The sequence below is a fragment of the Sebastes fasciatus genome, chromosome 19 (assembly GCF_043250625.1).
Source record: "Sebastes fasciatus isolate fSebFas1 chromosome 19, fSebFas1.pri, whole genome shotgun sequence".
NCBI lineage: Eukaryota > Metazoa > Chordata > Actinopteri > Perciformes > Sebastidae > Sebastes > Sebastes fasciatus.
This window is the reverse complement of record NC_133813.1, coordinates 13305229-13331481: the sequence shown is the minus strand read 5'-3', so window position 1 is coordinate 13331481 and position 26253 is coordinate 13305229. Positions and strand designations below refer to the sequence as shown.

Genomic DNA, 26253 nt, shown 5'->3' with positions numbered 1-26253 from the left:
AACAAGGAGATTAAGTTATGTGGCGTTCTCTGCGTGAGGAGCCATATCAGCATCCCGGACAGCGTAACCACTCTGCTGCAGCATTGCACCTGACCTGAAGTGCATCTGAATGAGCCCATATACTGTATGAAGTATGAGTTCAGATCAACAGTGGCAATCCTGTATAATAATAACCCCATAATATATATTACATGTACTGCAGGCTGAAAAAAAACACAGTAAAAGTTAATATCTGTAAGATGTTATGAGGAATGTTACATGAAATTTAAGGTTCCTGATGGGGAACAGTTTTGGAGCTGGAGCAGAAGAGAGGAGAAGTTGCACCGCCCTGGTTCAGGCAGCAGGGCTGGAGCAGATAAAAGCTCAGATAGTGATTGAAAGTGATGGTAAAAGGATTTAGCCTGGGCATTAACTGAGAGAGAGAGAGAGAGAGAGAAGCAGAGAGAGAGAGATAGAGAGAGAGAGAGAAACAGAGAGAGAGAGAGAGAGAGGGAGAGAGAGAGAGGAGGAGGAGGAGGAGGGAGGGTGATATTTTCCATAAAGCCTTTTTTTCTCGCTTTTCTTTCTGCCCTTGAGCATCCCGGGTAAACCCGAGCTTGTAAAGTGGGAAGAGGAGGAGGAGAGGAGGGGAAGAAAAAGAAGAAGAAGAAGAAGGGCACAAGCCTTTCCTCAAAGTCAATATTTTATACTTTTGATACTCCTTGACGCTGGATTTCGGTCCTTCTTTTCCCCCCAGCAGCCCGTTTCCAGATCTATCTAGGACACCGATCAAACCACTGCGCGCAGCTCATCCATCTATCCACGGTGGTGTGAGCAAAAAGTATCCGGCAGAGGAGGAAAACAAGCCGGGATCAGGCAGAGATAACGGGAGTATACAGTGAGGAGGACGAGTACAGTGGATGATCGGAGAGGAGATCTGTTTCAGCCCAAAGAGAGAGAGGAGGACGTGCACGTACTCCCAAAGTGCTGACCTGTCTCTGCCTGGATGCACGTTATAGAAGTAAGTGATTTAATAAAAAAAAAAAACATCGATGCATTTTTTGCAAAAGCTCTCTGAAAGTGTGCACCGATACCCGGACCTCTCCAGGATACCCGGAGTGGTGAGGGTGCACTTTCCAGCTTCATTTCACTCTATTTTGCACAAAATTGCATTAATGCATTATATCGTGAATATGCAACACACACAAATGTAGTGTTTGAAGGATGCATGCACGGTTAGGGTGCACTATCCTGTAGAAACTGACACACCCCTACAAACACTGTCAGTCAGTAGGGGGGAAATAGCTTTGGCGACTTCACTTGTCAGCTGAACTAAGTCCGAGTACCACGGTGGGTTGTGTGCATGGGACAGGGTTGAGCAGGGACCTGCATGGCTTCTGTCAGTGTGGGATGACAGGAGGATTATGATCAACGCTGCAAAAAAAAACAATGTCAACCATATGTATTCATTTATTCATGTATTCAGTTTTCAAAATTGAATTATAATTTTAAGTGAATAAATCTGACAATAACTACTTCCAGTAAGTTTATTATTAAATTAATGACAGTATTGCTGAAATAAGACAGAGCATATAGGCCTAAAAATCAATAAACTTCCAAGTAAATGACACTTAATACAAGAAAATGAAGTTGTGCGTAAAAGTCTCCCACTCCTTTTTTATACATTTTCTAATATTTAAAAAAAAAAATGTAATAAAAGGCTATTAAATATCTCTTTCAGGTTGATATTTCTTGCAGTGTAACTATTAAAAAAAAACATATCTGTAGCCTGTCCATCCAGCATTGGAGAGCTATTACAACTCACCCGGCAGCAGCAGCACGTGTTTTTACGCACAAGGTTATCCAAAACAATGCGCGCTTTTTTATAGTGCGTTTTTTTAATGTGCAACTCTTCATATTAAATATCACCCGTTGGTTTAGAGCCGGGTTTAACCAACTTGCCAACTCTGCTGTGCCACAAATTCACTTAAAAGATCTCCTCGTATATAGTCTGAAGACGAATGTGATGTTTGTTTTTCACTCTCCAAGCTAAATTATAATAATTGAGGAGTAAATTATACTACAAACTAAGAACCCACCTATCCCCATGTGTATGTTATAATGTCAAACACTGACATTAAACTTTTTATTCATGCAAAAGAGAGAAATACCATGCATGGTCACAGTCTTTTACTCATGGATTTTATCTTGGTCTCTGTCTGTGGATGTGTGAGATTTTGTTGTCTGCTCTGTTGACCTGTTTTTATTCTGCCTATGTCTGTAAAGCACTTTGGTCAGCTCATGTTGTTTTAAATGTGCTATAGAAATACATTTGACTTGACTTGGTTACATTTCATCTCAAGCTGAGCTCTGATAAAAAATAAATAGATCCTTGCATTAAGGATGGTGATGGTGCTGAATCGATGAGGACACATTACTACATCACACTAACTCCCCACTTCTCTCACATTTGTCCTCATTTCGCCTCCAGGACAATCAGAGGAGCTCCAATGGATGTACCTGAAGACGCAGCAGCATCGCCTCCTTCTTCATCATCATCCTCCTCCTCCTCACCGACCAGCTCCACTGTCTCCCCGCAGGACGCAGCTCTCTGAGGACATGGACCCGCGTTAACATCTCCCACCAACAACTCCCCCCTGCAACACTATGGTTAAAGTGCATGCCGAGATTCATCTCTGTAACATTATCCGCCTCTCCACACAATCTATAAGCCTGGAGGCGAGTTTTTCCTGCAGCCTCTCCATTCACAGTTACAGCACCATGACGGTAAAGATGTCAACTATCTCCTTATGATCACCGCTCCATGCGCCTCACCACCTCTCCTCTGAGCTCCTCTGAACACCCTCACCCACCCCAGCCTGCCATGCTCCTCCAGGCCGTGTTGCTGCTGCTGCTGCTGCTGTGCTGCTTGGCCTCCACTCTGGCCCAGTACGATTCGTGCAAGTCCCTGGTGAGCACGGATGAGGGCTCGGTGTGGGAGCAGTACGCGTGCCAGCCCAAAACCGCGTCCATGAAAGACTACATGCGGATCAAGGTGGATCCACCGGGGATCACTTGTGGGAATCCGCCCGAGAGGTTCTGCACTCTGGTGAGTTTTTTTTTTTTTTTTTTTAATTATTTAAAAGGGACCATGTACAGTTTAAAACATAAATGTCACCATTTGATGCACCGTTTACCAGATTATAGCTTTAAGCTAATTCACATTTGTAGTTCCTTGGCAGGTCAAAACAAAGAGAACATACTACAGTCATACAAGAAAGAACATACAAAACGCACAATACACAGCTACACACAAGAGCACATCACAAAGTATGCTTGTCAAGTAAAAGTGAGTCATGAAGACCATGGAATAAAGATGGTTTATCTCGGGACTTACAGCTTTTATTAATAACTTTAAAATGTATATTAAAAAAAAATAGTGTGGAGAGTGTGCACAATAGAAACACGATGCTCCACATCCTTCATTAAAGGACCCATATTATAAAAAAGTGAGATTTTCAAGTTGTTTTTATTATAAAGCAGGGGTAAGTTCTATATAAATACTGTGAAAGTATCGAAACACTCAATCCACAGGGAAATACACACAGCCCGTATTCAGAAACTCTGCATTTGAAACAAGCTGTCAGGATTTCTGCCCATTTGTGATGTCACGAATATACAATATTTAGACCATTATACGGTTTTAAACGTAAACATTCTAAATGTGTCCCAGTTTATTTCCTGGTTGCGGTGTATGTGAATGTCATCAGCTGACAGGAAGTACACATGGACCCAAGCTGTTGCCTAGCAACGCAATTCCGTCAAAATACGCTAAAACGGAGCGTTTCAGACAGAGGAGTAAATACAGGCATATTCAAGCCGACAGTATTAGGAAAATAAAGAGTTTTTTTGAACATTACAGCATGTAAACATGTTCTAGTAGAAACACAAAATACAAGTATGAACCTGAAAATGAGCATGATATGGGACCTTTAAAATATAGTGTAAAAAGTTTTATTTTGGAAATCAACAAGGTCACAGGGTCATGCTGGTATAAGCTGAATAGTGACAGTAGTGAAAAGTAATGACAGAAAAAAAAGGTGTAATTAAAGTCAGAGCCGGATTGACACTATGAAAGCTAAAAGGGGACCTTAAAGGGATGACATAAGTGCAATGACTTGGCATGACTCGACCTCCCCCAGAGAGGTCCGGAGGTGTTGTTTACATTAGTATGGACTTGGCAGCCTGGGATCCGGTTTGATTAGACGACCTCACATTTCCTCCTGGTAAAATGCATATAGCGGGACCTTTTTAGTTCCAAGGACACTGAAGGGTGAGCTGCAGGAAAACTCGTTAAAATGTCTGCCACAGCAGTATTTAACACACTTTAGCCTGCAGGCTAGTTCCCATCCCGGCTAATGCAAGTGTAATAATTTGAAATAAGGGTTATAAAATCATTGTAATCCTAAGAAGACTGCAATTAAACTCCCCCCCTCCTGCCTCTTCAGAGGAAAAAAGTTTTATATTTGACTCATAAGATTTGACTCACTGTGTGCGAGACTGCAAGTTCGTCCTCTTTAATAATCGCCACTGTCCACTCACTGAGTTGAAGGTGCCAGACTTTGTCTCAACAGCCATGAGTCAAGATCTCACAACAAGTGTTTTCTGGAGAGTGTTTAAGCCCGTCTACATCGCATTATACAATCATGTCATGCTGTTAATTAGTTGTAAAATCTGTCTTAAGGTAACAAATCTCCAGTCACGCAGAATACAAACAACCCACCGCCCCCGGTCTCCCTCCCTTCCTCTCACCCAGACTAATAACTTAAGGTCATTTGACAGGAGCAGGAAAGGATCTTGTGCTCCCTGGATACCTAATGGTTAATGATTTGTTTAATGTAGAAGTAGCGGAAACCACTGTCGTCTTGAGAAAACCTCTCCAATGACTTTCTCTTGAGACGGGGAGACGGACGGAGGCAAAGGGGGGAGGAGAATTGAAGAGAGATGCTCGCTGCCATAACGTATTGACGTCTGCCCCCTAATGGCCCCGGCCTGGAAACTTCTATAACTATGTTTCTGAGTGAGCAATGATGAAATATTGATGGGTTGCTTAATGGGCTTCCTTACAAGGGTTGGCCGGTGTTGCTCCATCCCAAGGATCCAGAGTGCGCTGCTAGGCTGCTGAGAGAGAGCGACAGAGGGCGGGACAGGAAGGAGTCTGGTTTTAGTCAGCACTTTTTACTTCGGACGGGGTCTTTATAGTGGAAAGTTCTGGTTCTTCTCAGGTCATTTGTGGCTGCGGGGATTTGAACCAGGCCCCCCTAGTGTGCTGGCTGGAAATTTAAGGAGTGAAAAAGCTGAGAGATGAAAGTTTACTTAAGAAGTGAGGGATGTCAGACTCAAATACCGACATGATGAGAGAGCAGAGTAGATTTAATACTGTCACTAGATCATTATATTATACATTTTTTGGGCTATTGAGCAAAGAAAAATGTTTCTGGAATTTAATAATCCATATTCTTTAGGGCTAAGACACCTATCTCCCGGATTGATACTATCATGATACTTCAGTGCCGATTCAATATGTATTGCAATTTTTAAGTATTGCGATTTGATATTCCGATTTATTGCGTTGCACTTTTTTAACACTAGACCATGAGAACAAGTTGAATCACACATACTTTACTTTGGATAATATCTAAATTAATACTTTAAAAATGTTTGAGTTTCAGCATGTATGTAGTCAGAGATGTCAAATATATCAGTCATTGTCAGGAATTATTTATTACTTTTCGTACAACAACCCAAAACTCAACACATTAAGACATTTCCCTCACAAATTAGTGGTATTTTTTAATTTATAAGGGACATGTAATGTTTTATACTTTTAATCTTATTTCCACATATGTATTTTGTATCTACAGTTCCCTTTGTTAACATGTTATTTTGAAAACCGGACGTCGTCGCTAGCTCTCCTGTCAGCTCCATTCTCTTTATACATCCATGGTCAGCTCCATCGGGGCCGTTTGAATGCATTTAACATAAATGTCAGTATATGGGTGCGCTATAGTTGTAGCGTCGGCCCATTTGACCACGGAGATGAGAGTGACGGCCGGCTCGACCACACGTTAACGCGATACAATAACGTTTCCCTGACAGAGTTAGCATGCAGCTTTAGCCGTGATGTCTAGCTCTGCTTTTCCTGTAATGTGTGAAACCCAAAGTGTTTTCATACTTTACTGGATGTGTAGATTTAACATGTGAGGGTGCAGGTCGTATCCGCGATAACCCTCCGCTGTTTTCTACTTTTCTGTTTCGGCTCGCTGAGGTTTGTTTTGGTTGACGGATACGGAACGGATATGACGTCACGTTACTCAGACTACAACAATAAAAGCATTATATGAATTACTATATATTATCTACTCCTGACAGAGGACGCATCAGTAGGGAATCAAGGCCATTAAATCTCCTCCATCTTACTTTTAGACGCACCGACGGAGTATTAGTTGAGGGTTATTGGTATACAGATCATTTCAGGCAAGCAGCAGTTTTTTTTCCTCTTCCCCTAGCCCTCCGGATTTGGCAGCTTTACAGAAAAGCCGGTTTCTTATCTAATTGGTGTACATTTACATTCACTCATTCAGCTATCCCACAAGTCAAAGGAAAGTCGGGGCACTGAAAAAAAAAAAAAAAAAGACTGCATCACCCAATGCGCAGAGCTGCTCATCCTTAATATGACTTAAGACATACTGCGGAAGATGCAAAATCATTTTTTCCCCCTATGAATGCTACAGTGCGCTCCTCAAAACTATGGGAGAATTTGTGGGTTTTGACTTTGAGGCATACTGTAGCGTTCCCTGCTCGCATAGGTTTACAGTAGTTTTTGGTCCCTCCATCTCCACAGGGATGCATTTTTTTCCACTCTATTTATCTCTCTTGTTCCCTGGGAATGCAGCATCCTTCCTCCTCAGCCAAAAGGCCAGCATGTTGGCTTCTTTCAACATGACGGGCTTCCAGCACTTTGACAAAGATGCTACTGTCACTAGTGCCGTGTTAGGAGCTTCAGTAGTTTCTTTGTAGTTTCTCTGTATGATAGCTGGAGAGTTAGCTTGCAGTTGAGGATGATGGAGTGAAGAGGTTTTGAGGGGGGCGAGGCAGTGTGTTGCAGAGGGGGATAGCTAATGATGAGGGAGAGGTGAGGAAGATCCAAGCTTAGCTAAGCAGAAAGATGAAATCACAACCACAGTTCCACAGTAGTACACACAGTGTCGGTATAAAAACGGTGCGTTCAAAAAGCTCTGCTGTTGTTTGTTATTTCGCTTTTTCGGTTTTGAACCGAAACCTTCAATCAACCGTCTCCCTTGGGTCCCGAGAACAGAGAGCAGCCGAAATGCAAATGGGACGCGTGCATGTGTACGGGAATGTACAGTGTGCCGTGACGTTAGCGGGGACCAGCAGGGGTGTGTGAAACATGTGCACGAGTTGGCCGGCGGCGCACGGTAGTATGTCTAAGAAAGACAAAAAAAAAAAACACACACGCACACCTTCCTGTTCCACAACACATTTGCCCGTTTTAGAAGGTAGAAATCTGCCAGCTCTAAAAATAGACATGAGAAGAGAGAGAAGCTGCGCAGCAGCGGAAGGGGAGCATGCAGGAAAAGGGAGGAAGATGGCAGCTGGTAGCGTGGATCAGTGCTTCCCAGACTGGGCCTATGGCCATACTTCATCCTCCCTGCACAGTGTAGCCCTGCCAGGCCCCGGCTGGCCTGCCCTGCCCAGCAGTGGACCATCGAGGCCATGCAAACGGGCCACCCACACCCAGCAACGGGCCATCCCTGATGCACCTCCCTGGGGTGCGAGCTCGCCCAGGTGGCCAGCGTCCTAATAATACACCCTCGGAGGGGAATTTGGACGCAGCGTGAGCGGGTTTTGACAGTGCAGGGCATAATTAACGAAGGGAACAGAGAGAGAAAAGAAACAGAGAGCGACAGAGAGAGCGACTGTACGAACAAGGGAGGTGGGGGAGGGTGTAGTGATGTAATGGCGTGGCTTGCTTCCCCATTAGGACACAGTTGAAAGTGATCAGAGAGTGTTTAGATGTGTTGGCAGAACGGGAGGATAGTTATAAGTGAGATTTATCCCTGACTGAGGTGATACTAAGAGGGATTGGCCGCAGGGGCTTAGACAGCCTGAGGTGAACTTAGCAAACTGCTTTGTCTCGTCCATCAGGATCTCAGGACGGATGGCTGTTTGGAGAGGAGACACCATAAGCACAGAAGCTACAGCCATGTTTGTGTGTTTGTACATGTGTGAGAGACGGACTGGCCAACATATTTGAGTGAGAATTCAAAGGGAAATTTGTACCTGGTTGTTGTTATCATATTTTTGTCCCTTATGAGTATTGTTCATGATATCATTTTACTCCACTGTAGAGTTTTTGGGAAACAGACAAATGTGAGGAAGCCTGTTACATGTAGCTTTCCAACAAAACTTCAATGCAACAAAATCCATCTCAAAAATACAGACAGAAAGAAGTCCCCTGGAAATGCCTGAAGACAAGTATTTGAGATGATTTCTGTTGGTAAATGTTGGGAAAGCTGTAAGAGACTCACACTCTTTGCCACTATCAGACTACTTGCAGTATAGTCCACATTCTCCAAGTCTTTACAAGTAGAAATGTGGGCTATAACAAGAACTATCTTAAATCAGAGCGAGGAGCATGAGTCTCTACGGGGATACTTAATGTGTTTACTTTCAGTCAGACTCAAAGACAAGTGTTTGAGAGGATTTCTGTTGATTTAAAACTTTCTGGGAATCTATAGGAGACACATGAGCTCGTTGCCCCAATGGACATTGTTCTTCCTGGAGTCCGCATTTCTCAGAAAATCTGTACAATAGAAGTGGTGAGTAAAATCATAACCAGGAAATATGATGACAACACCCAGGTTGACAAATACCAGAATGTCTCTTTAACATCTTAAACACAGCTCCTCAATCAAAGTACGCTGATTTTACACATCAAGTGTATTTACTAGCGGTGTAAGAAAATATCAAAGATAGAGTATTTTTAATTAATAGTTTGCTTGCAGAGATGAACTCAGTCAACACTTTATTTTATTTACAAAGATATGTGCCTTCTCAGCCTTCTCAAAGTAGTGCTATGATGCTTTGATAGGATGTTACAGGGACTGTGATGAATGCAAATGCAGATCCCACTGTTCTGATTACATAAAAACGTAAACTTTTTCACTCAGATTATATGCATATGGTGGTGTGTTCTCTATACTATGGCCGTTTCCCTAAAATTATATTAAAAAAAATCGGTACAGTATCGCAATGTATGGCAATATATTGAATCTAGGAGTATTACTGTACTTCACATGTGAAAAACTTGTATAAATCCTTTTGTGGCTGCAGAGGGAGCTGCGTGAAGTCTGATAAATTGCCTCAAGTGATGTCACATGAGTCGGCGTCGGTTGGGTCTGAAGACTACAAGTCTGAAAATGAAAAAAAGAATTGGGCATGTACAGTTAGAAAGAAGTATCCTCTCCTCATCTCTGCTTGAGGATAACAGTTCAAGGCTACATTAGCATAACACACCCGTACCTCTGATTGTACTGTTGGTGGTTGAGTTGAATTGTGGGTAATATAGGTACTGGGTTTTCTCAATCGCTAGTTTCAAGTCTTCTTCAATACAGCATGATGTTCATTTAGTAAATTATGGTCCCATTTAGAGTCAAATAGACCGTAAAGCAGGCTGTGGTTTGGGCGGGGCTACCTTGTGATTGACAGGTCGCTACCACGGCGTTGCCCGGTCTGGGAGTTGTCTGAGTTTTCGTCTTTGAACTTTAACCCTTTCACAGTGTGTTTTCAGTTCATGAAAGTTAATTGTAACATTTTGGTCGCCAAAAAATGTCTTAATCAGTGTTCGGTTGTACTTAACTCCACCCTCTCCTGTCACTTCTGGTTCCAAAAACCAGGATGGTGACGGCCAAAATGCCGAACTCAAGGCTTCAAAACCGTAGTCCACAAACCAATGGGGGACATCACGGTGACTACGTCCACTTCTTATATACAGTCTATGGTCCTGTAATGTTATAGGAGTACAATGCCAAATCGGTGAAGCGCTCTTTAAGAAACACAAAAAAAATAATCAAAAGATCTCTATTAAATGATCCACGTCATTTGTCTCAAAGCTTAAAATCCTTTTCCAGTCCGTCTGCCTCCCTTTATCTACATCTCCTCTTTCGTGATTGGTTTAGATTTAATAACAGACATCAATAAAAGATAATAGCTTTTACCTGAATTCACCTCATCAGTGCACTCAAAAGAACAAAAAAAAAGCATCTCTCCCTGATATTTAGTTCTCTCAGTGCTCTCCATCTGCTGTAAGCATTAGCTGAATTCTAAGAAAAGTTCCTAATATAACTTGTCCTGGTGCGACTGTGGTGATCTGAGCGGGACAAGCTCTGCTGCTGCTTTGGAGCAGCATGGTGTCCCTGCTCTGTCCTTCTTCTCTCCTCCTCCAGCACAGTCACACATGCCTACAGTCAACATTTACTTTTAGCTTGCACGCGCACGCACACACACACACACACATATAAACAACACCCACCCACGCAGACACACACCTAAGACACATTTACACTTGCCGACCGCTGTTTTGCGAGACATTTTACAGCGAACGAATAATCACCATTTCAGGTAATCAAGTAAAAAGGATTTGTTATTCTATACATGAACTTCACTTATATACATACACACACACACATGTATGTACTAGGGCTGTCAATTGAATAAAATATGTAATCACTATTAATCGCAAATTAATCAAATTTTTGATCTGTTCAAAATGTACCTTAAAGGGAGATTTGTCAAGTATTTAACACTTATCAACCTAGGAGTGGGCAAATATGCTTGGTTTATGCAAATGTATGTATATATTTTTTATTTTAAATCAATTAACAACACAAAACAATGACAAATATTGTCCATAAACCCTCACAGGTACTGCCTTTAGCATAAAACATATGCTCAAATCATAACATGGCAAACTGCAGCCCAACAGGCAACAACAGCTGTCAGTGTGTCAGTGTGCTGACTTGACTATGACTTGCCCCAAACTGCATGTGATTATCATAAAGTGGGCATGTCTGTAAAGGGGAGACTCGTGGGTACCCATAGAACCCATTTTCATTCACATATCTTGAGGTCAGAGGTCAAGGGACCCCTTTGAAAATCGGCATACCAGTTTTTCTTTTCCAAAATGTAGTGTCAGTTTGGAGCGTTATTTAACCTCCTTTGCGACAAGCTACTATGACATGGTTGGTACCAATGGATTCCTTATGTTTTGTAGTTTCATATGATGCCAGTATCTTCACTAGCTTTAAAATAAGTTTATAATGTTATGGTATTAACGCGTTTACTTTGACAGTCCTAGTATGTACACATTTTTCAGGCAACACACACACATTGTCTTCACTCAGTGTAACAAGAACCAGTATGATGGAAAAACATCCAACGAAATAAAAGATTAACGTTATAAGTGAAAAAGCAATATCCCTTTCTCTTCCCCTCCGTGGCCTTTTTAATGGGAGGGTCATTTCATTCGATGTTTCTCCAAAACAAAATAAATTGTGTTCTCTGAGTGTGTGTCCCTACCTTTATTCCCCTTGCTAGCAATATAACATAGAACCTCCTATAAGTGGAGGAAGACATAAAGAGGAGAGAGAAGGCAAGGTGCCGGCGGTGACAGAAAATATTTTGGGGTGGAGGGGGGGACAGAAATGGTCATAAAAGCGATGGAAGAGACGGGGAAGGGCATGCAGAGCACTGTTTTCTTCATGCTTTATTCCTGTGTAGACGCATGACGGCAGCTCGCTATTTCCGTAGTCAAACCTGAAATGTTTTATTACTGCTGTTGTGTCCAAACACGGAAACAACTCACTGTGCGAGATGATTTCTTAGGAGGTCAGAGAGGCTCGCTCACAATCAGTCCTCGCAGCCGTTGCGCGAGGCAAACTTTAGCACTTGAGGAGTCATTAAGTGAATCACATTGTTATCCCACAAGTGAAAACAAGGAAGTCACTCATGGCAGAGGCATCATGGCGGCTGTTGTCGTGGAGACGGGATCCCAGCGAGGATAATTGCTGGAGGGGCTTAGCAGTGCGGGCCACCTGCCGCAGCAGTTGGCCGGGATCTGTGTGTGTATATGTATGCGTATGTGTGTGTGAGAGTGTGTTTGCGGGTGTGTGTGTGTGTGCTGGCATAGATATAGTGGGCCAGGGCAGAGTAGTGGCAGGAGGCAGAGTGGGATAAGGAGGACAGGGCACACAAAGGGCTTAAACATAACCCTGCGCGTAAGTCTCTCATGGGGGATAAAAAAAAAAAAGCCTATATTACAATACATATCGCCTCCACTGTAGCTAATCCTAATGGGCTCGGAGAGGTCAGGGTGGACTGATGGGCAGCAACATGCAGCTTTTTGACCCGACGCTCAAATCTAACAAAGAGACAACAAGACGTAAAAATATATATTGCATTGATCTTCTGGATTCGTCTGCGCACACACGCGTTATCTCGGAAACATAAACACCGTCACTTCAGCGGCTATACGGAGTTGTATCTGGGACAGTGTGACAGTGCGATCATTTTCAATAGGATTTGTAGGTCGAGGGTCATCCCCAGAACAACAGCCTACTAATCCCGTCCCGTGTGTGTAAACGTGTGTCTGGACTAAGGTCAGGGGACGCACTAATGGAGGGAACAAAAGCAGCGGGGGCCGCCACAGTGCGGAGTAGCTCTCGCCTAACAGCAAGTAAAAGTACCCTTCATCTAATTCTCATTACGTTTTCCGGTTGCAGTTGTTCATGAGCATTGTAGATTATCATCCTAAATGCGTTTGCGCCGACAGTGATCTCTATCTGAGTCAGTGCAAGGCAGATAATTGGGTTATCAGATAGAGGACAATGCTACTACGTCGTTCCAGTGAGGAGAGAGATGGATTATCAGCAGGTTCAGAGATACTGTAGTTTCACTGCTGCATCTTCACACGCATTATGATCCTCTATAGTGTCTTTCTGTGCTTCCCTCAGCATCGGCTCAGCGTTTGCTTATGTTTGGAGTTTTCCCACTCTGCGTTGTCACCATAAATCAGATGATTTATAATCTCGGCCTCGCAGGATTGTAACTTTTGCTTTTGTTATTAGACCACTAGAGTGGGTTTGACTGACTTCTCACTTTCCCCCTCGGTGCAGTCCAATGACTGTATGCAAAAGGCAGAGCCGTGTGCTGCTTCTTGGCAGTACACGTGAGAAAGCGAACGTCTGAAAAGGAGCGGCGACACATGATCTGTGCTTGCACAGTGCGTCGATATTGTGCAGTATTGCTTTCACGTTAGAGCTTACATCATACAGGAGAAACTGCTGTTTAAAGTGATACTCCATCCAAAAATCCTTTGAGTATTGAACAATCAGCCTTTGTAGGCTTGAAAGGTTGCTCTGGAAAGTTTGGTCAGCTTGAATTCATGTTAGTTACATTGGAAAAGTATCAAAACGTCCATAGAAACTTCTCAAAGCACTTCATAATCCTCTCTCCATCTGTATGCTCAGGATGTTACACTCTTATTTCCTCACAAAATGTGGCTAAATACACAACTTGTGTCTTAATTTTACTTTATAGGTGCTAAATACAAGATTTTTATTGCCTCTGCATGGCTCTCAACATGGCGACAACTGAGCCGGTGGCTCAGAGCTAACATTGCTAACGGCGCTTACAGTGAAAACAAAGGCAACAGTGCTGACAGAGCTAACGGTGTTAACCTGGGGGGAACCGGAGGATGGGTGCTACGCGTCGGCGACAAACGCCGTGCGTCGGTACGGCGTTATCAGTTGCAACCACCGTATGAGAGCACTGCAGAGCAGCGGCTGTGAGCTAGCCAGTGGGGCACGCTCACATGCATTAACATGCACTAAAAGCACTCATGGCCGGCCCGGCGATGTCAACAAAGCGAGGAGAAGCTCAGATTACAACACACACACACAGAGGGAGAGAGACTTTGTTCTCTGCTCAGGTAGACATTACTCCTCTATATATTTACATAGACAATGGTTGCCTACTGCTATCTTAATGCTCTGGATATCATCTAGAGCACCTTTAAATCTTGTGTTTACCAGAGATGTGCTCATAAGTTTCTTAGAAATACGTCATTCTGCATGAAAAAAGCACAAAAAACAACACATCTACTAAAGAGATCTTAGTCGACTGAGACCAAAACGACAGTTTGGGTCGACTAATTGACTAGAAACTATTTACAGCTACCTTTAAAGCCTTCGGGGCGTGAGTGTTTGATACTCTAAAGATAGATTTTGGAGGGAATATCGCTTAACAGTCATTATGCATCTAATTCTGCTGTGTCGAACTTAAAGCAGATGCAGCATTACATTATATTAGTGCTCCATCAATTTGGGTAATTCATGTTCTCAGTGTAACTTCAGTATCTTGAGCCATAATTTGATAAATGGCTAAGTAGGTGGGTAAATGTTATGCATCACTCTAATCAGAGTAAGCACGAATCTGCATACAACTTTTCATTCTATATTGCCCCCGATTTTCACCCATTAAGACGTGTCTTTCTGTGAATTGAGTTTAATGTTTTATATGGTTTAGAAATCATCAAGGAAAAGACACATTAATAAAGCGTATTATCATCAGGGCCCGTATTCATCTTCAGCTGCTAAATATCAAACTTGGCAATTAAGAGAAAGATAAAATAAAAGCTTTTCGTCAAACTTCTTTGGGCTTTAAAACGCTGTTTAATTTAAGAGAGCTCCAGAGGTCTGCTAAATGGCTGTATAATGGACACACACTTCTTCTACAAGCTGTTGAGTTTTAGTTTCACAAGGGCCACAAATACCGGTCTCCTGGGTGAAAGTCTTGTGTTTGTTTGACCCCCCCCATCCCTATTTATTAATCTCTATTAATACAGTATATCATAAAAAAAATATTAGATTGTTGTTAATAGCTACTGGAGATATTAAGGATTTCACACAAATAAATTTAACTAAAATCACAAATGTTTTTGCAGAATAACTGTATGAATACTGTATCGCTGAGTAAAATGTAAGGGGCGAATGTAAAGTAAATCCTCGTCTCTGATTGGCTGTTCCTGCTCTGAGTGTACACGTGATCAATCATATGATCACTTGAGGGCTGCTCTTAAAGGTTACCATTACTCTTTGCTGTAAGCAGGAGTCGCTTTAGAAATGCGTCTTATTATTATTCACTTTTTTTACTCCTAAGTTGTTTCGAGCATTCTTGAGTTTAATTCTTAACAGTTTGATGAATAAGGGTCCAGTGTCACACCAAACTGGATTTGTATATTATAATATCTACTGAAGTACATCTGCTTATTTCTGTAGTTGTTTTTCTGCCGTACCAAACTGCATTTCAAGATGAGCTGGTCACAGTCTTAAACACTACAGTTAGAAGTAGTAATAACACCGACAGCAAAAAATAATAAAAGGAACAAAACAAAGAAGAAAGGGGAGGAAGAAGCAGAGGAAGAGGTGGAGGTGGAAGAAAAAAAGAAGGATATTTTAAGACGTACTCTGCACTCCATCAAGAGCTTGTTAAGAATGCAGTAAAATTTAGAAAGACTATTGGATTCCGTATAAATAAAAAAAGAAGGATAACATCAGCTATAAAATTTAATCAGTTCGTGTAGAAAACAGGAGAGTGGAAACTTCACAGGCATCAGCAGCTAATCTTTAACCTAAATAAAATAAATGTATTGTATTTAGAGCAGAAAACTGTTTTTGTAAAATAAAAAAAATGACAGTTTTGGGGCTTGAATTTTTCGAGTTTTCAGTGGCTGTAAAGTGAATTGTTGGACAATTAATACAAATAATGACCCCTTTGATGCATTAAAGGACTGTGACTAAATATCGGAGAAAATAATAAGCCCTTATCAGTCTAATTAGTACATCCTGAGGGCACGACGAGCCTTCTGCATGTGATACTATCTAAACAGCGTCAGGGCTGCGTTTTGCAAATTAAGCACCAGGAGAGATGACTGTGAGGATCTCTGGGATTTCTTTGTGTAAATATTTAACTTCTGTGGTGATGTGGATGTCAGACAACTGGCTTACAACAGTAAGCTACATCACTTTTACTGAAATGTCAGCAAATGCCTCAATATGACGAGCCAGCAAGGGAGGAATTAGGGATTCAGGGAATCTTATCTGAGGGGAAGGATTTTAAAATTCACAAAGTTTGGTTGAAAACTCTCAATAAAGGTCATGGGAGGTAGACATTTTTTGGGATGTGGACATGTAGGAATCTGATAATAAATTTGTCCTGACAGAGAGTGAAAGGCATTTCTTAGTGCGGGTATAAAGAGGTTCTGTGTGTGAATAATCCAGTTGACTTCAGAGTTCTGTAGAGGGGCCGTGGCTTGAAAGTCTTGGCATCGCTAGAAGAGGAGGATCAATTCTCTGGAGTTAAAAGTGCAGCAGCACTCTGCTGTCTATGCAAAGACAGTGACGATGCACGATCCTCTTGACCTTCACACTTCCTGTTGTGTTGTTTGGCAAGTTTACTTTAAAGCTCTCTGTCCCTCTGTTCTTTCCCACGTGACTGCGTCATCGGCTGTCCTCGGGGTATCCGATTGTAAATATTGATTAATTAATTTATGTTAAATATTTGTGATTTGAAATCGGTGCGGCCAAGATGGACTTCCGAGCAGATTGGGGAATGTAAAAACACTCTTAAGAAACCTTACACCACAGGAACATCTGGAAAGATAATCTTTAGAAACATCACACTATCATATTATTTGCTGACCATTGTCGGGAGGTGAGAATCGGACCCAAAATCGACTTGATTCTCATGCAGTGTGTGCCCGGCTGGAGTCGTCTAACACTGATACATTTTTGAACGAATCGCACAAAAGCACCACTTTAAATCTTGTGTTTACCAGAGATGTGTTCAGAAATGTCTTGGAAATAAGTCATTTAGCAGGTAAAAAAAGAATAAAAAGTGACTAATCGACTAAAGAAATCACTACAAATCCACTCTAGAGCAAAACATTTTGCTGCAAGACATTTTGTTTTCTCATGAATTGAGATATTTTAGCTGCAATTACATTCAGACGGAGTCTGTGTGAGGCTGGATTACAAAATGGGCAAAGCAAGCTACTGCCCCAGGGACCCCAAAGGCTCACTGTTCACTGTGTGGCAATTACTTTGTAGTAATTTGATTAATTGCAATTCTTTGGTGGGGGACTATGTACCATCAAAGGACATTATGAACTGAAATAATAAGAGCATTATCACCTTTATCATATCAGTTCGTATTGACTTTATATAAAACTATGTCTGGTGAAATTACCACAAATAACAAGCAAAACGGGAGGGAGTTAATATTCTGGGATTGTAGTACTTGTTTGTTTCTGGGGTTCTGGGCAAAATGTAATTAAGCTGCCCTGTGTAGTCCGCTGTGTGCTCTGTACCTGATGGGTACTTAGAGGCAACACAATGCACAAAGAGTGGGGGGAAGCTGGGAATTGAGGCCCAGTGCTTAACTTTGCCCCAGAGCCCCTTAATAGGTTAATCTGTCCCAGAGTCTGTGATTTGTTTAGATAATTGTTTTCGTATAACCCGATATCACGCCAAAATGTGTAATAGACCGGCCTGTATGTTAGTGACGTCTGACATATGACAGACGTCACTAACATAACTTGCAAAACAAAACACGAGTCATACTATCATCACACCATACATCATACCAGTATCTTCTCTATCTTTAAAACTGAGCCCGCTACAAACTAACTATACAGTATTATAATCTGAAGGCTGCTAATATTAGACTAATTCTCAAACCCTGACTGATGTATTGCTGCTCTGTCTTCATCTCTCTTTTAGGAGAACCCATACCTGTGCAGTGATGAGTGTGATGCCTCAAACCCAGACTTGGCCCACCCTCCTCAGCTGATGCAGGACAAAGAACGCAACGGTCTACTAACCTACTGGCAGACAGTCACATGGAGACGCCACCCAGAGCCGCTGCTGGCCAACATCAGCATGTCTTGGAACAAGACTCTGGAGCTCACAGACGACATCCTGTTCACCTTCGAGTACGGCCGTCCCACCATCATGGTACTGGATAAGTCTATGGACCACGGTCGCTACTGGCAGCCCTACCAGTTCTACGCTGACGACTGCATGGACGCCTTCAACATGCAGCCCAAGCGTGTGCGCGACCTCTCGCCCGCCAACATCACACGGGTCATCTGCACCGAGCAGTACTCGCGCTGGGTCGGCTCCAAGAGCGACAAGAACGTGAAGTTCGAGGTGCGGGCACGTTTTGCGGTCTTCGCGGGGCTGAAGCTGCAGAACATGGACAGCCTGTACACTCGTATGGAAAGTATGAAGGGATTGAGGGACTTCTTCACCTTCACCAACCTTAGGTTGAGGCTTCTCAGGCCCGCCCTCGGAGGCACCTATGTCCAGAGAGACAACCTGCTCAAGTACTTCTATGCCATCTCCAACATCGAGGTACCTTCCAGGTGAGGGTCGTTGTTGTCTTGTTTTTGGGATGCATATCCGACACATGTTCACTCCTTTTGATATGATTCACTTGGAGCTAAATGGAACCGTGCAATATAATCTATTGTTTACATTTTCATATAACAAAATGAGGAAATGAGAGCTATATTATTCAGTTAAATGAATGAACAGGTACACTGAACAACAAAAGTTGACACTCGTGAGAGAAACGTGGTCAAATCTTTGGTCATCAGTGGTCCTACCTAGATGATATACTTTTTTATATTTACATCGCAGCGCCAGTTTCACCACGCATTCATCGCACAGTCTGACAAGATTGTGACAATTGCAACCAAGAGGTTATTAGAGCATCCCTTTTGTAGTGCTGTCTGAATTTATAGTGAGAAGTATTATACCCTATACAGTGGACTATCTGCATGGCGACTACAGTAGGTAGGTATCACAGGTGTGAGTAGAATACACACCTGGCCACTTCAACATATCCCCTAAAATAATTCCTATTTACACATAAAGGACAAGATACTACCAGGCATTATTCATGTGTACAGTATCTGCTGAAATGACATCAGCCAAAAGTAAACAATAACAAAAGATGCATTTAGCAGATTCAGCTTTTAACCCTAAAGCAACCTGTACATTCTCGAATGTCTCTTGTCACACTCAAACATGACATGTATAAAGGAAAACCACCTGGTGATGAACAAACCCTTTAGTCTGACAAACACACTCACACACACACACACACACGGCGTCTCTGATCTGAGGGCGTTAATAGTGACCCTATCTCTCTCAACATGAATCCCGGTCTGCCTGTCACCGGCCCGAGAGGACAATGATTAATGACAGAAACATACGGCCTCGGTGGTCTAACGTAAACCGCCATCCACATTCTGCCAGCGGAGCCGGGAACCCTTACATGGCAACTTTGTGACAGTGAAGGATGCTCGAGGCCGTCACGCGTCTGCTTAGCATCAACAAGCCATCTCTCCTACCTCTCAGAATTATCATTCCAATCAATACGGGAGGCTGACATTTGAATGGTATTTAACATCCGTGTTGGGATGGTCTGGACCGGGAGGAAGGAGGCGTGAAAGTGTGTGTGTGTGATAGGGATGGTGGGTGAGAGGGGGGAAAGTGAAAATGAGCGACTGTTTGAGAGGGGCGTTGGCTTATGTGGGCGTCTCGTGTGTGTATGTGTGTGTGTGGAGTCGGTTGTTTGATGAAGTCCTGAGTGGATGCTGACACAGCAAACACACACACACACACATAAACAACCCTCTGGCACTGTGGAAAGGGCCTGCAGGTATTGATCACAGCCACTTTTCAGGCTCAGCACAGAATCAGAGAGCGAGGGGGAGCTCAGCCCAATACCCTGGGGGTGAAACAGTCCATCACCACGCCAGAACCTCCACCACAACCAGCACGTTGTTTAATAATCAACCATGCCTGCATTGAAATATTTGTGCTTATTTCTTTATTTAGTAGTCCACAGTGCACCACATCTAAGAATTTATCATCCGTCTCGTATTCCCTGCTGCGCCGCTTTCCTACACTGTTAACCCCTTACCATTCAGCCCTGTTTTTTGGAGGGGTAGGGATGGGGGACGAGGATGTTCAGGGGGAGATAGCAGGTCAACTGTAGGTGTCACATAGAAGTGGTGTACATCATCTGAAAGCTGGGAACCTGAAGATTAATTTGAGATGCAGCTTGTTCTAGTCATAAATCAGAAATAAAGAAAAAACAATTAATAAATGATTTTATCCATTAAAATAAATGGTGAAAGTGTAGAAGAGCGTATAACAAGAAGTGTGATGGTCATTCCCAATTCCCAATAATAATAATCCCTCCAAAATACCACATTAAGACACCAAGACCTTGAGGAACACCATCAAAAAAAGCCATGCTGTGATTTGGGATCAAAAACTTTTGACATTTGGAGATTTCCGCAAGAATTGCATTTTTCGGCGATTGGATGGCGAGCACTTCTCTTGTGTAAACTGCTCAGAAAACCCCCTTATTGTCAATCTAGCTAGGAAAGCCATCCATCCTCTGAATGCCCTATAGGTCTCTAGTTTGTATGCTTTCAAAAAACTGCATGGTTTTTGCCCAAACTGCATGTGATTATCATAAAGTGGGCATGTCTGTAAAGGGGAGACTCCATAGAACCCATTTTCATTCACATATCTGGAGGCCAGAGGTCAAGGGACCCCTTTGAAAATGGCAATGCCAGTTTTTCCTTGCTAAAATTTAGCGTTATTTTGTAACGTTATTTAGCGATCTTCCCGACAAGCTAGCATGACATGGTTGGTACCAATGGATTCACTCAGTACACTCTAACTTGAAAACTCTGCCCGCAACAACCTCTGAAAGACAGAATAGCGGCCGATGGGCCGTCAGAGTTTTAAGGGGTTAAGCTTCTCTTCATATTTATACTTCCAGAAAACTTTCTTAATTTCTCTCCTCATCCAGAGAGCTGAGCTGATGGCTGGTGGCAGCTGTAGATAGTGTCAGTATGTGCTGGATCTGGTAACAAGAGGACCCAAATTTAGCCCTGTGGAGATGACTGAGGCCAGTCCGTCTTCCGCCCCGGCCACCCACACCTCCCGTAACATAATCACTAATCAATAAGTTATTCTGGGCAGCCAGCAGAAGTATTAGGTGATAGTGGTGGGGGGTCTTCAACAGTACAGTACAATCAAGAGTGTCTGATGCTTACGGCTGGGAAATTGATTTTGGGGGAGCGAGACGATTAGTCAATGTTCCCTGGACAAAAGGCTAAGCTATTTCATCTCATCTCATCTGGCCTTAGTAACATATTGGGATTTCCAATGCTTAAAATTTGAATAATGAATATTCCACTCCGCTGGTGCTCCGGCGGGGACGGCGCGCTGAAATGGGTTTTATATGATCAAGGCCGAATGGCAGTGTACCGCAGGTCGCCGCGGTAATGAGATATGCTGGTGTTATCGATGGAGAGAGGGTTGTAGTCACTTCCTGGCCGTATTGTATGTCCCCAGGCCTCTATCTGTGGTTCTCTGGCTGAACCCAGTTAAAAGTAATTATTATTAGTTAACTCTTCTTAATGACCTGAGCTGAGCCTGGACAGAGACGGCAAAACAAGCCCTTTTCTCCATCAACCGGTGCAAGACCTCTTTGGGACGTGTGTCTTTTATCTGACGCTGCATTGTGAGAGTGACTGGCCCGGGCTCTAAAGAGCTGGCGCAGGTATGCGGGAAGCCAGGTACTCAGGGCTAAATAGTGCTGCTTTATCAATAAATGCGTAACCCGATAGGCCATTAAGTGCAAACGCAGGGAAGCTAGGTTTGATAGGAGGGGAGGTTGTAAATTTAGATTTGTGGACGCGATGAAAACGCTCAGCAAACGCTCAGCAAACGCTCAGCAAACGCTCTGCAAACGCTCTGCAAACTGGATCTTGAGCAAGCTGTGAGAGGGCATTTAGGGTCGAGGTGAAGCGAGGATTTTAAAGAGAGGAGAAGGTCAAGGAGGCAATTGGATAGAGTACTTTGTGTTGCAAAGTTCTCCCAGGGTTAACTGTAATGAGCTACAGTACTCACTACGATATCACCTCTAAGCTGAGGTGTTTTGGGCTTTGAAAGCCTCGGGCTTCATGCTCATTTTACAGGCTATTTTCAACCCTTAGATGTGGCCATTTCCATATCACGGACGGATGGGCCACGGGAAAGCCATCTCCAACCATCAAAGATAAAGTAGCAAAGCCTCAGCTCTATCATCATTTACATCAGTGAAATCATATTCACCGGGAAGCTTCACTCATAAGCGGAGCTCTCAAATTCCCCCTCAGTCATTGGACCTCCATCTCTCCATCCCCGCTCCCTCGGTCCCATCTGTCAGCCGCCCTGCTGGACTGTGGTGTGGACTATAGGCCAGCCTGTAGTCTGCATTATGGATTAGACGTGGGGTCATGGATTGGGCCTTTTTTAATGAAATAAGCAGCAGGTCGTACGGTGGGTCTTTATAATGGAATAAAGGAAAGGCTGTATCTCAGGAAGAGCCAACTAAGTGGATTAGGGCCAAGACGGGGAGAAGGAGATGGAGCAGAATGAGGGGGAAGACAAAGTCTGCATCGTTTTTCTCTCCTGGCTGGTGATCGCTGCAGCATCAGGTCTTCTTCTCCCCGACCTCTCGACTTGATTTGATTGGCTGACGGGGGAAGAATGACATTTAAGAGAAGCCAAGTATGCAGTTCGAGGGTCTCTTACTCCCAGACGTCAGTCGACTGCGCAAAGAAACGTTCAGCTCATGAACATTTCAGCACTGCTGTGGTTTATGTCACCGCCACTGATCATTTTTCCATTGAAATTTACATTTTGACGGAGGCTGTCTTCGACCAAAGAAATTCTTAGTCAACTAACACTCACACAATGAGATGATTTAATCGACAGATCTGTAAAACTGAGTTTCTCCACAAAGAATTACACAAAAGCACCACTTTAAATCTTGTGTTTACCAGAGATGTGCTCTTAAGTTTCTTGGAAATAAGTCATTCAGCATGAACAAAAGCATAAAAAACGACTAATCGACTAAATACCAAAACAACGATTAGTCAAATATTTTTGATTAAAAAATGAACCCACAATGGGCATTTGAGACAATAAATATTTTTCAACTACCACTTTAAGTATAGATTTTTTGAAAATAGTCTTTTCCTAACCGGCCTCTGCAAACTACTGAACAAACGGTGAAGAAAGAAGGAAACTTTGTTTTCCAGCCAAAACACAATTAGAAGAAACAAACTGTATAGCAGCACAGTTGTAGAGTCAGCATGGATTCACATTTCAGAGCAAACTGGAGGGAATATATTTGATAATAGGGCCACTATTTTGCTGATTGTGGTCATTTTTCTTGAGAAATAAGTGAATTTTTATCACGTATAATTTCTGTTGTAAATTGTAACAAGACTAAGAGTCTACAGCTATAATAGCAGCTCTGTATAGGCTGTGTACTGTATGTACAGTGGTGTTTTATGCTATATGCTAACATGCTGATGTTTAGCAGGTATAATGTTTAACATGTTCACCATTTTCGAATATTTGCTAGTTAGCACTAAAAGCAAGTACAAACTGAGGCTGATGAGAATGTTATGTAAGGGATAATGTACAGCGAGCCGGTCATTGTTGTGAAATAAACAACTTCATTGCATCACCCTGGTTTATTTCACAACAATGACCCGCCAGCTGTACATTATTCCGCTTATTACACAGCTGCTTAATCGAAGCATTCGGGAAATCAATAAACCAAAAGTGAAATCAAAATATTGACCTGATGATATGATGATGGGATCACCAAAGTTATTACAATTCATTCTGAAAGCAACATGCATTTCTGTAACAAATTTCATGACAAAAAACTGTTGAGAAATTTCACAGTTTCACAAATTTTGTGCCAAAGTGGTGGACTGACAGACCGACATTGTCACCCCTACAGCCGCTAGCCTGACTAAAAATGTGGAAAGAGTATTACTAATATTAATACCACCACTACTAATACTGCAACTAGCAGTATATAACAATGTAGTGATTTAGTTCTTTGTTTTTTTTAACCCTTAATTACATTTTATAGGCCCGGTCTTGTCTAGGAGTAATTATTTTCCAGTCGTGAAAATGAGTTAAGCAGAGCTGCCAGAAAACAAGCCGTATAAACACTAATGATACTCGGAGTGTTTTTACATGGTCATGTTGTTTCATGCCTGCTTGACTCATTTATCCGTAGTGTGTGTGTGTTTCTCTCAGTGCCATCCTGCCCCCCCCCGCTGATACAGCTAATGTGCTGAGAGCTTTAAGCTCTCCATCTCCTCACAGACTGGAACAAACTGGCACTGAAAAACTTTACTGGTGTTTATTAACATGTTGTAGAGACTTGAGAAAGGACAGTCAGAGCAGTTCTTATGACTTCTTTCATTTCTCTGTAGGTGTTTGTGTTTATATCATGACAGCCAGAGCAGCAGAAGTGCTTTTGTAAAATATAAAAACAACATAATTTGCAACTGTAGTCATGAATATTATCAAAAAATTATATTTAGTTCTGCGTTTAAATTTTTTTTAAAAGCTAAGGTATGCAAACATTCAGGAAAATATTTCAGTATGTCTCTGGAATTGTTCTGTTGAGCCAAAGTTGCACATTTCAGTGTGATTTTAAGGTCCAGTTTACACTTAACGTGATCATACCTGGATACATTATTTAAATAATGACCTCTGATCTGATCTAAAGGCTTTTGCATTCACACCTTTGTATTAATAAGCGTTCTCGTTATCTCAATTCTGCCCGCATTGTGATCAGATCTCAATACGCAAATTATTAAGGCAGAGCTGGTGGACTTTAAAGACAAGCTAGCTTCTGCTGCTACTTGCAGCTTTTACTGGGCTTGTTCAACCTACCAGGAAGAGATGGAGTTAAATGATCTTTCAACCTGCTGGGTGGACTTTTTTCTTGTGAAGGTGTCACGCGAGAATTTTGTTTTATGTGAATACATCACCGTGTGTTTGGGCCTCAAAAGCTCAACACACATCTATCATCAGATTGGCTCTTTTTCATTGCACACACTGCTCATGTGTGTTTTGTGGCTTGTAGATGTGCAGACTATCTACAAATCAGGTCATAATATAAGCCTGAGTGATATTTGATTTTGAGAATATGATGTCGAGGTGACCAGAAGACCTCAAGATCACATGTGATCTGTATCTGGATACATTATCAACATAATGAGCCACAGGCCTCTGCATTTACTGCTATTCGTAAATGTTATCTCGCTTCCACGCGTATTCTGATCGAATATGATGCAAATTCAGATGTGGTCTGGCCGATCCGATCGCAGTCTGATCACAATGCGTTCTGTATGTATTTTACACTTTGTGTTTCCTTCTCCGGATACTGATGTGCAGTTAAACAGGGTAAAGGAGTAACTTGTTCTTGGCCTATGTGGAGCCACATCTTAAGGCTGGGCAATATGATGATATATATCGTCAAAATGATATAAAAATGTCTATTGTATATATTTTTCAATACCGTTTTTAATCGCGTTATAGGCTGGGCGTATATTTATATATTTTTTATATATAATTTCACTTAAAACTGTTATGTTAATTTTTTGCACTGACGTTCTTAAAATGAGTAAATAGTTTTTACTTTTCATTTGTCAAGTATTTAATTCACACAGGAGTAGACACAAAATAGACTTTACCACGTGGTTATTTCATATAAACTATTTATTTATTGAATTACCAGAAAACATGTTATATCGTGATATATATCATTATCGAGATGTGAAAATAATACCATGGCCATATCGACCAGCCCTACCACATCTGGATCAGGTTTATTATGATTCATTAAAACTTGAATCGAAATCTACCAGGTTAATGTCTTAGAAAAAATTAAATAGAAACTTGAACTATACACTGTTTGTAGCTATATCTACGAAAAGTAATGCACCGTTATTCATATATATCCCACGAAATAAATTTGCATGTAATCCACGTAATCGTGAACCAGTATAAAGAGAGACAAACCCCGCGTAAGGAGGACGTCGGGCGGGATGGGTGGGTCAAAAAACACCGGACTCTCGTCCAGGAGACCGCTGTTCGTGTCCCGTGTGAAACAAGAAGTCAACATTGATTTATTTCTCAGGTAACTTCCGTACTTAAGTTATTTCATCCCAAACCACGATCT

General features: G+C 42.2%; 1 protein-coding gene across 6 annotated transcripts in view; it reads left to right on the top strand.

Annotated features, from left to right (window-relative positions):
- The first annotated feature begins 270 nt into the window (after nucleotides 1-270).
- The window catches only part of ntng2b (netrin g2b), a 71604-nt gene continuing 45621 nt past the window's right edge, over nucleotides 271-26253 (top strand). For all 6 annotated transcript variants that reach the window (XM_074618862.1, XM_074618861.1, XM_074618858.1 and 3 more), the window contains exons 1-3: nucleotides 271-1000; nucleotides 2471-3088; nucleotides 17901-18544. In XM_074618862.1, coding sequence (XP_074474963.1) covers nucleotides 2804-3088; nucleotides 17901-18544 — 929 coding nt within the window. In that variant the 5' untranslated portion in view covers nucleotides 271-1000; nucleotides 2471-2803. The remainder of the gene's footprint in view (nucleotides 1001-2470; nucleotides 3089-17900; nucleotides 18545-26253) is intronic.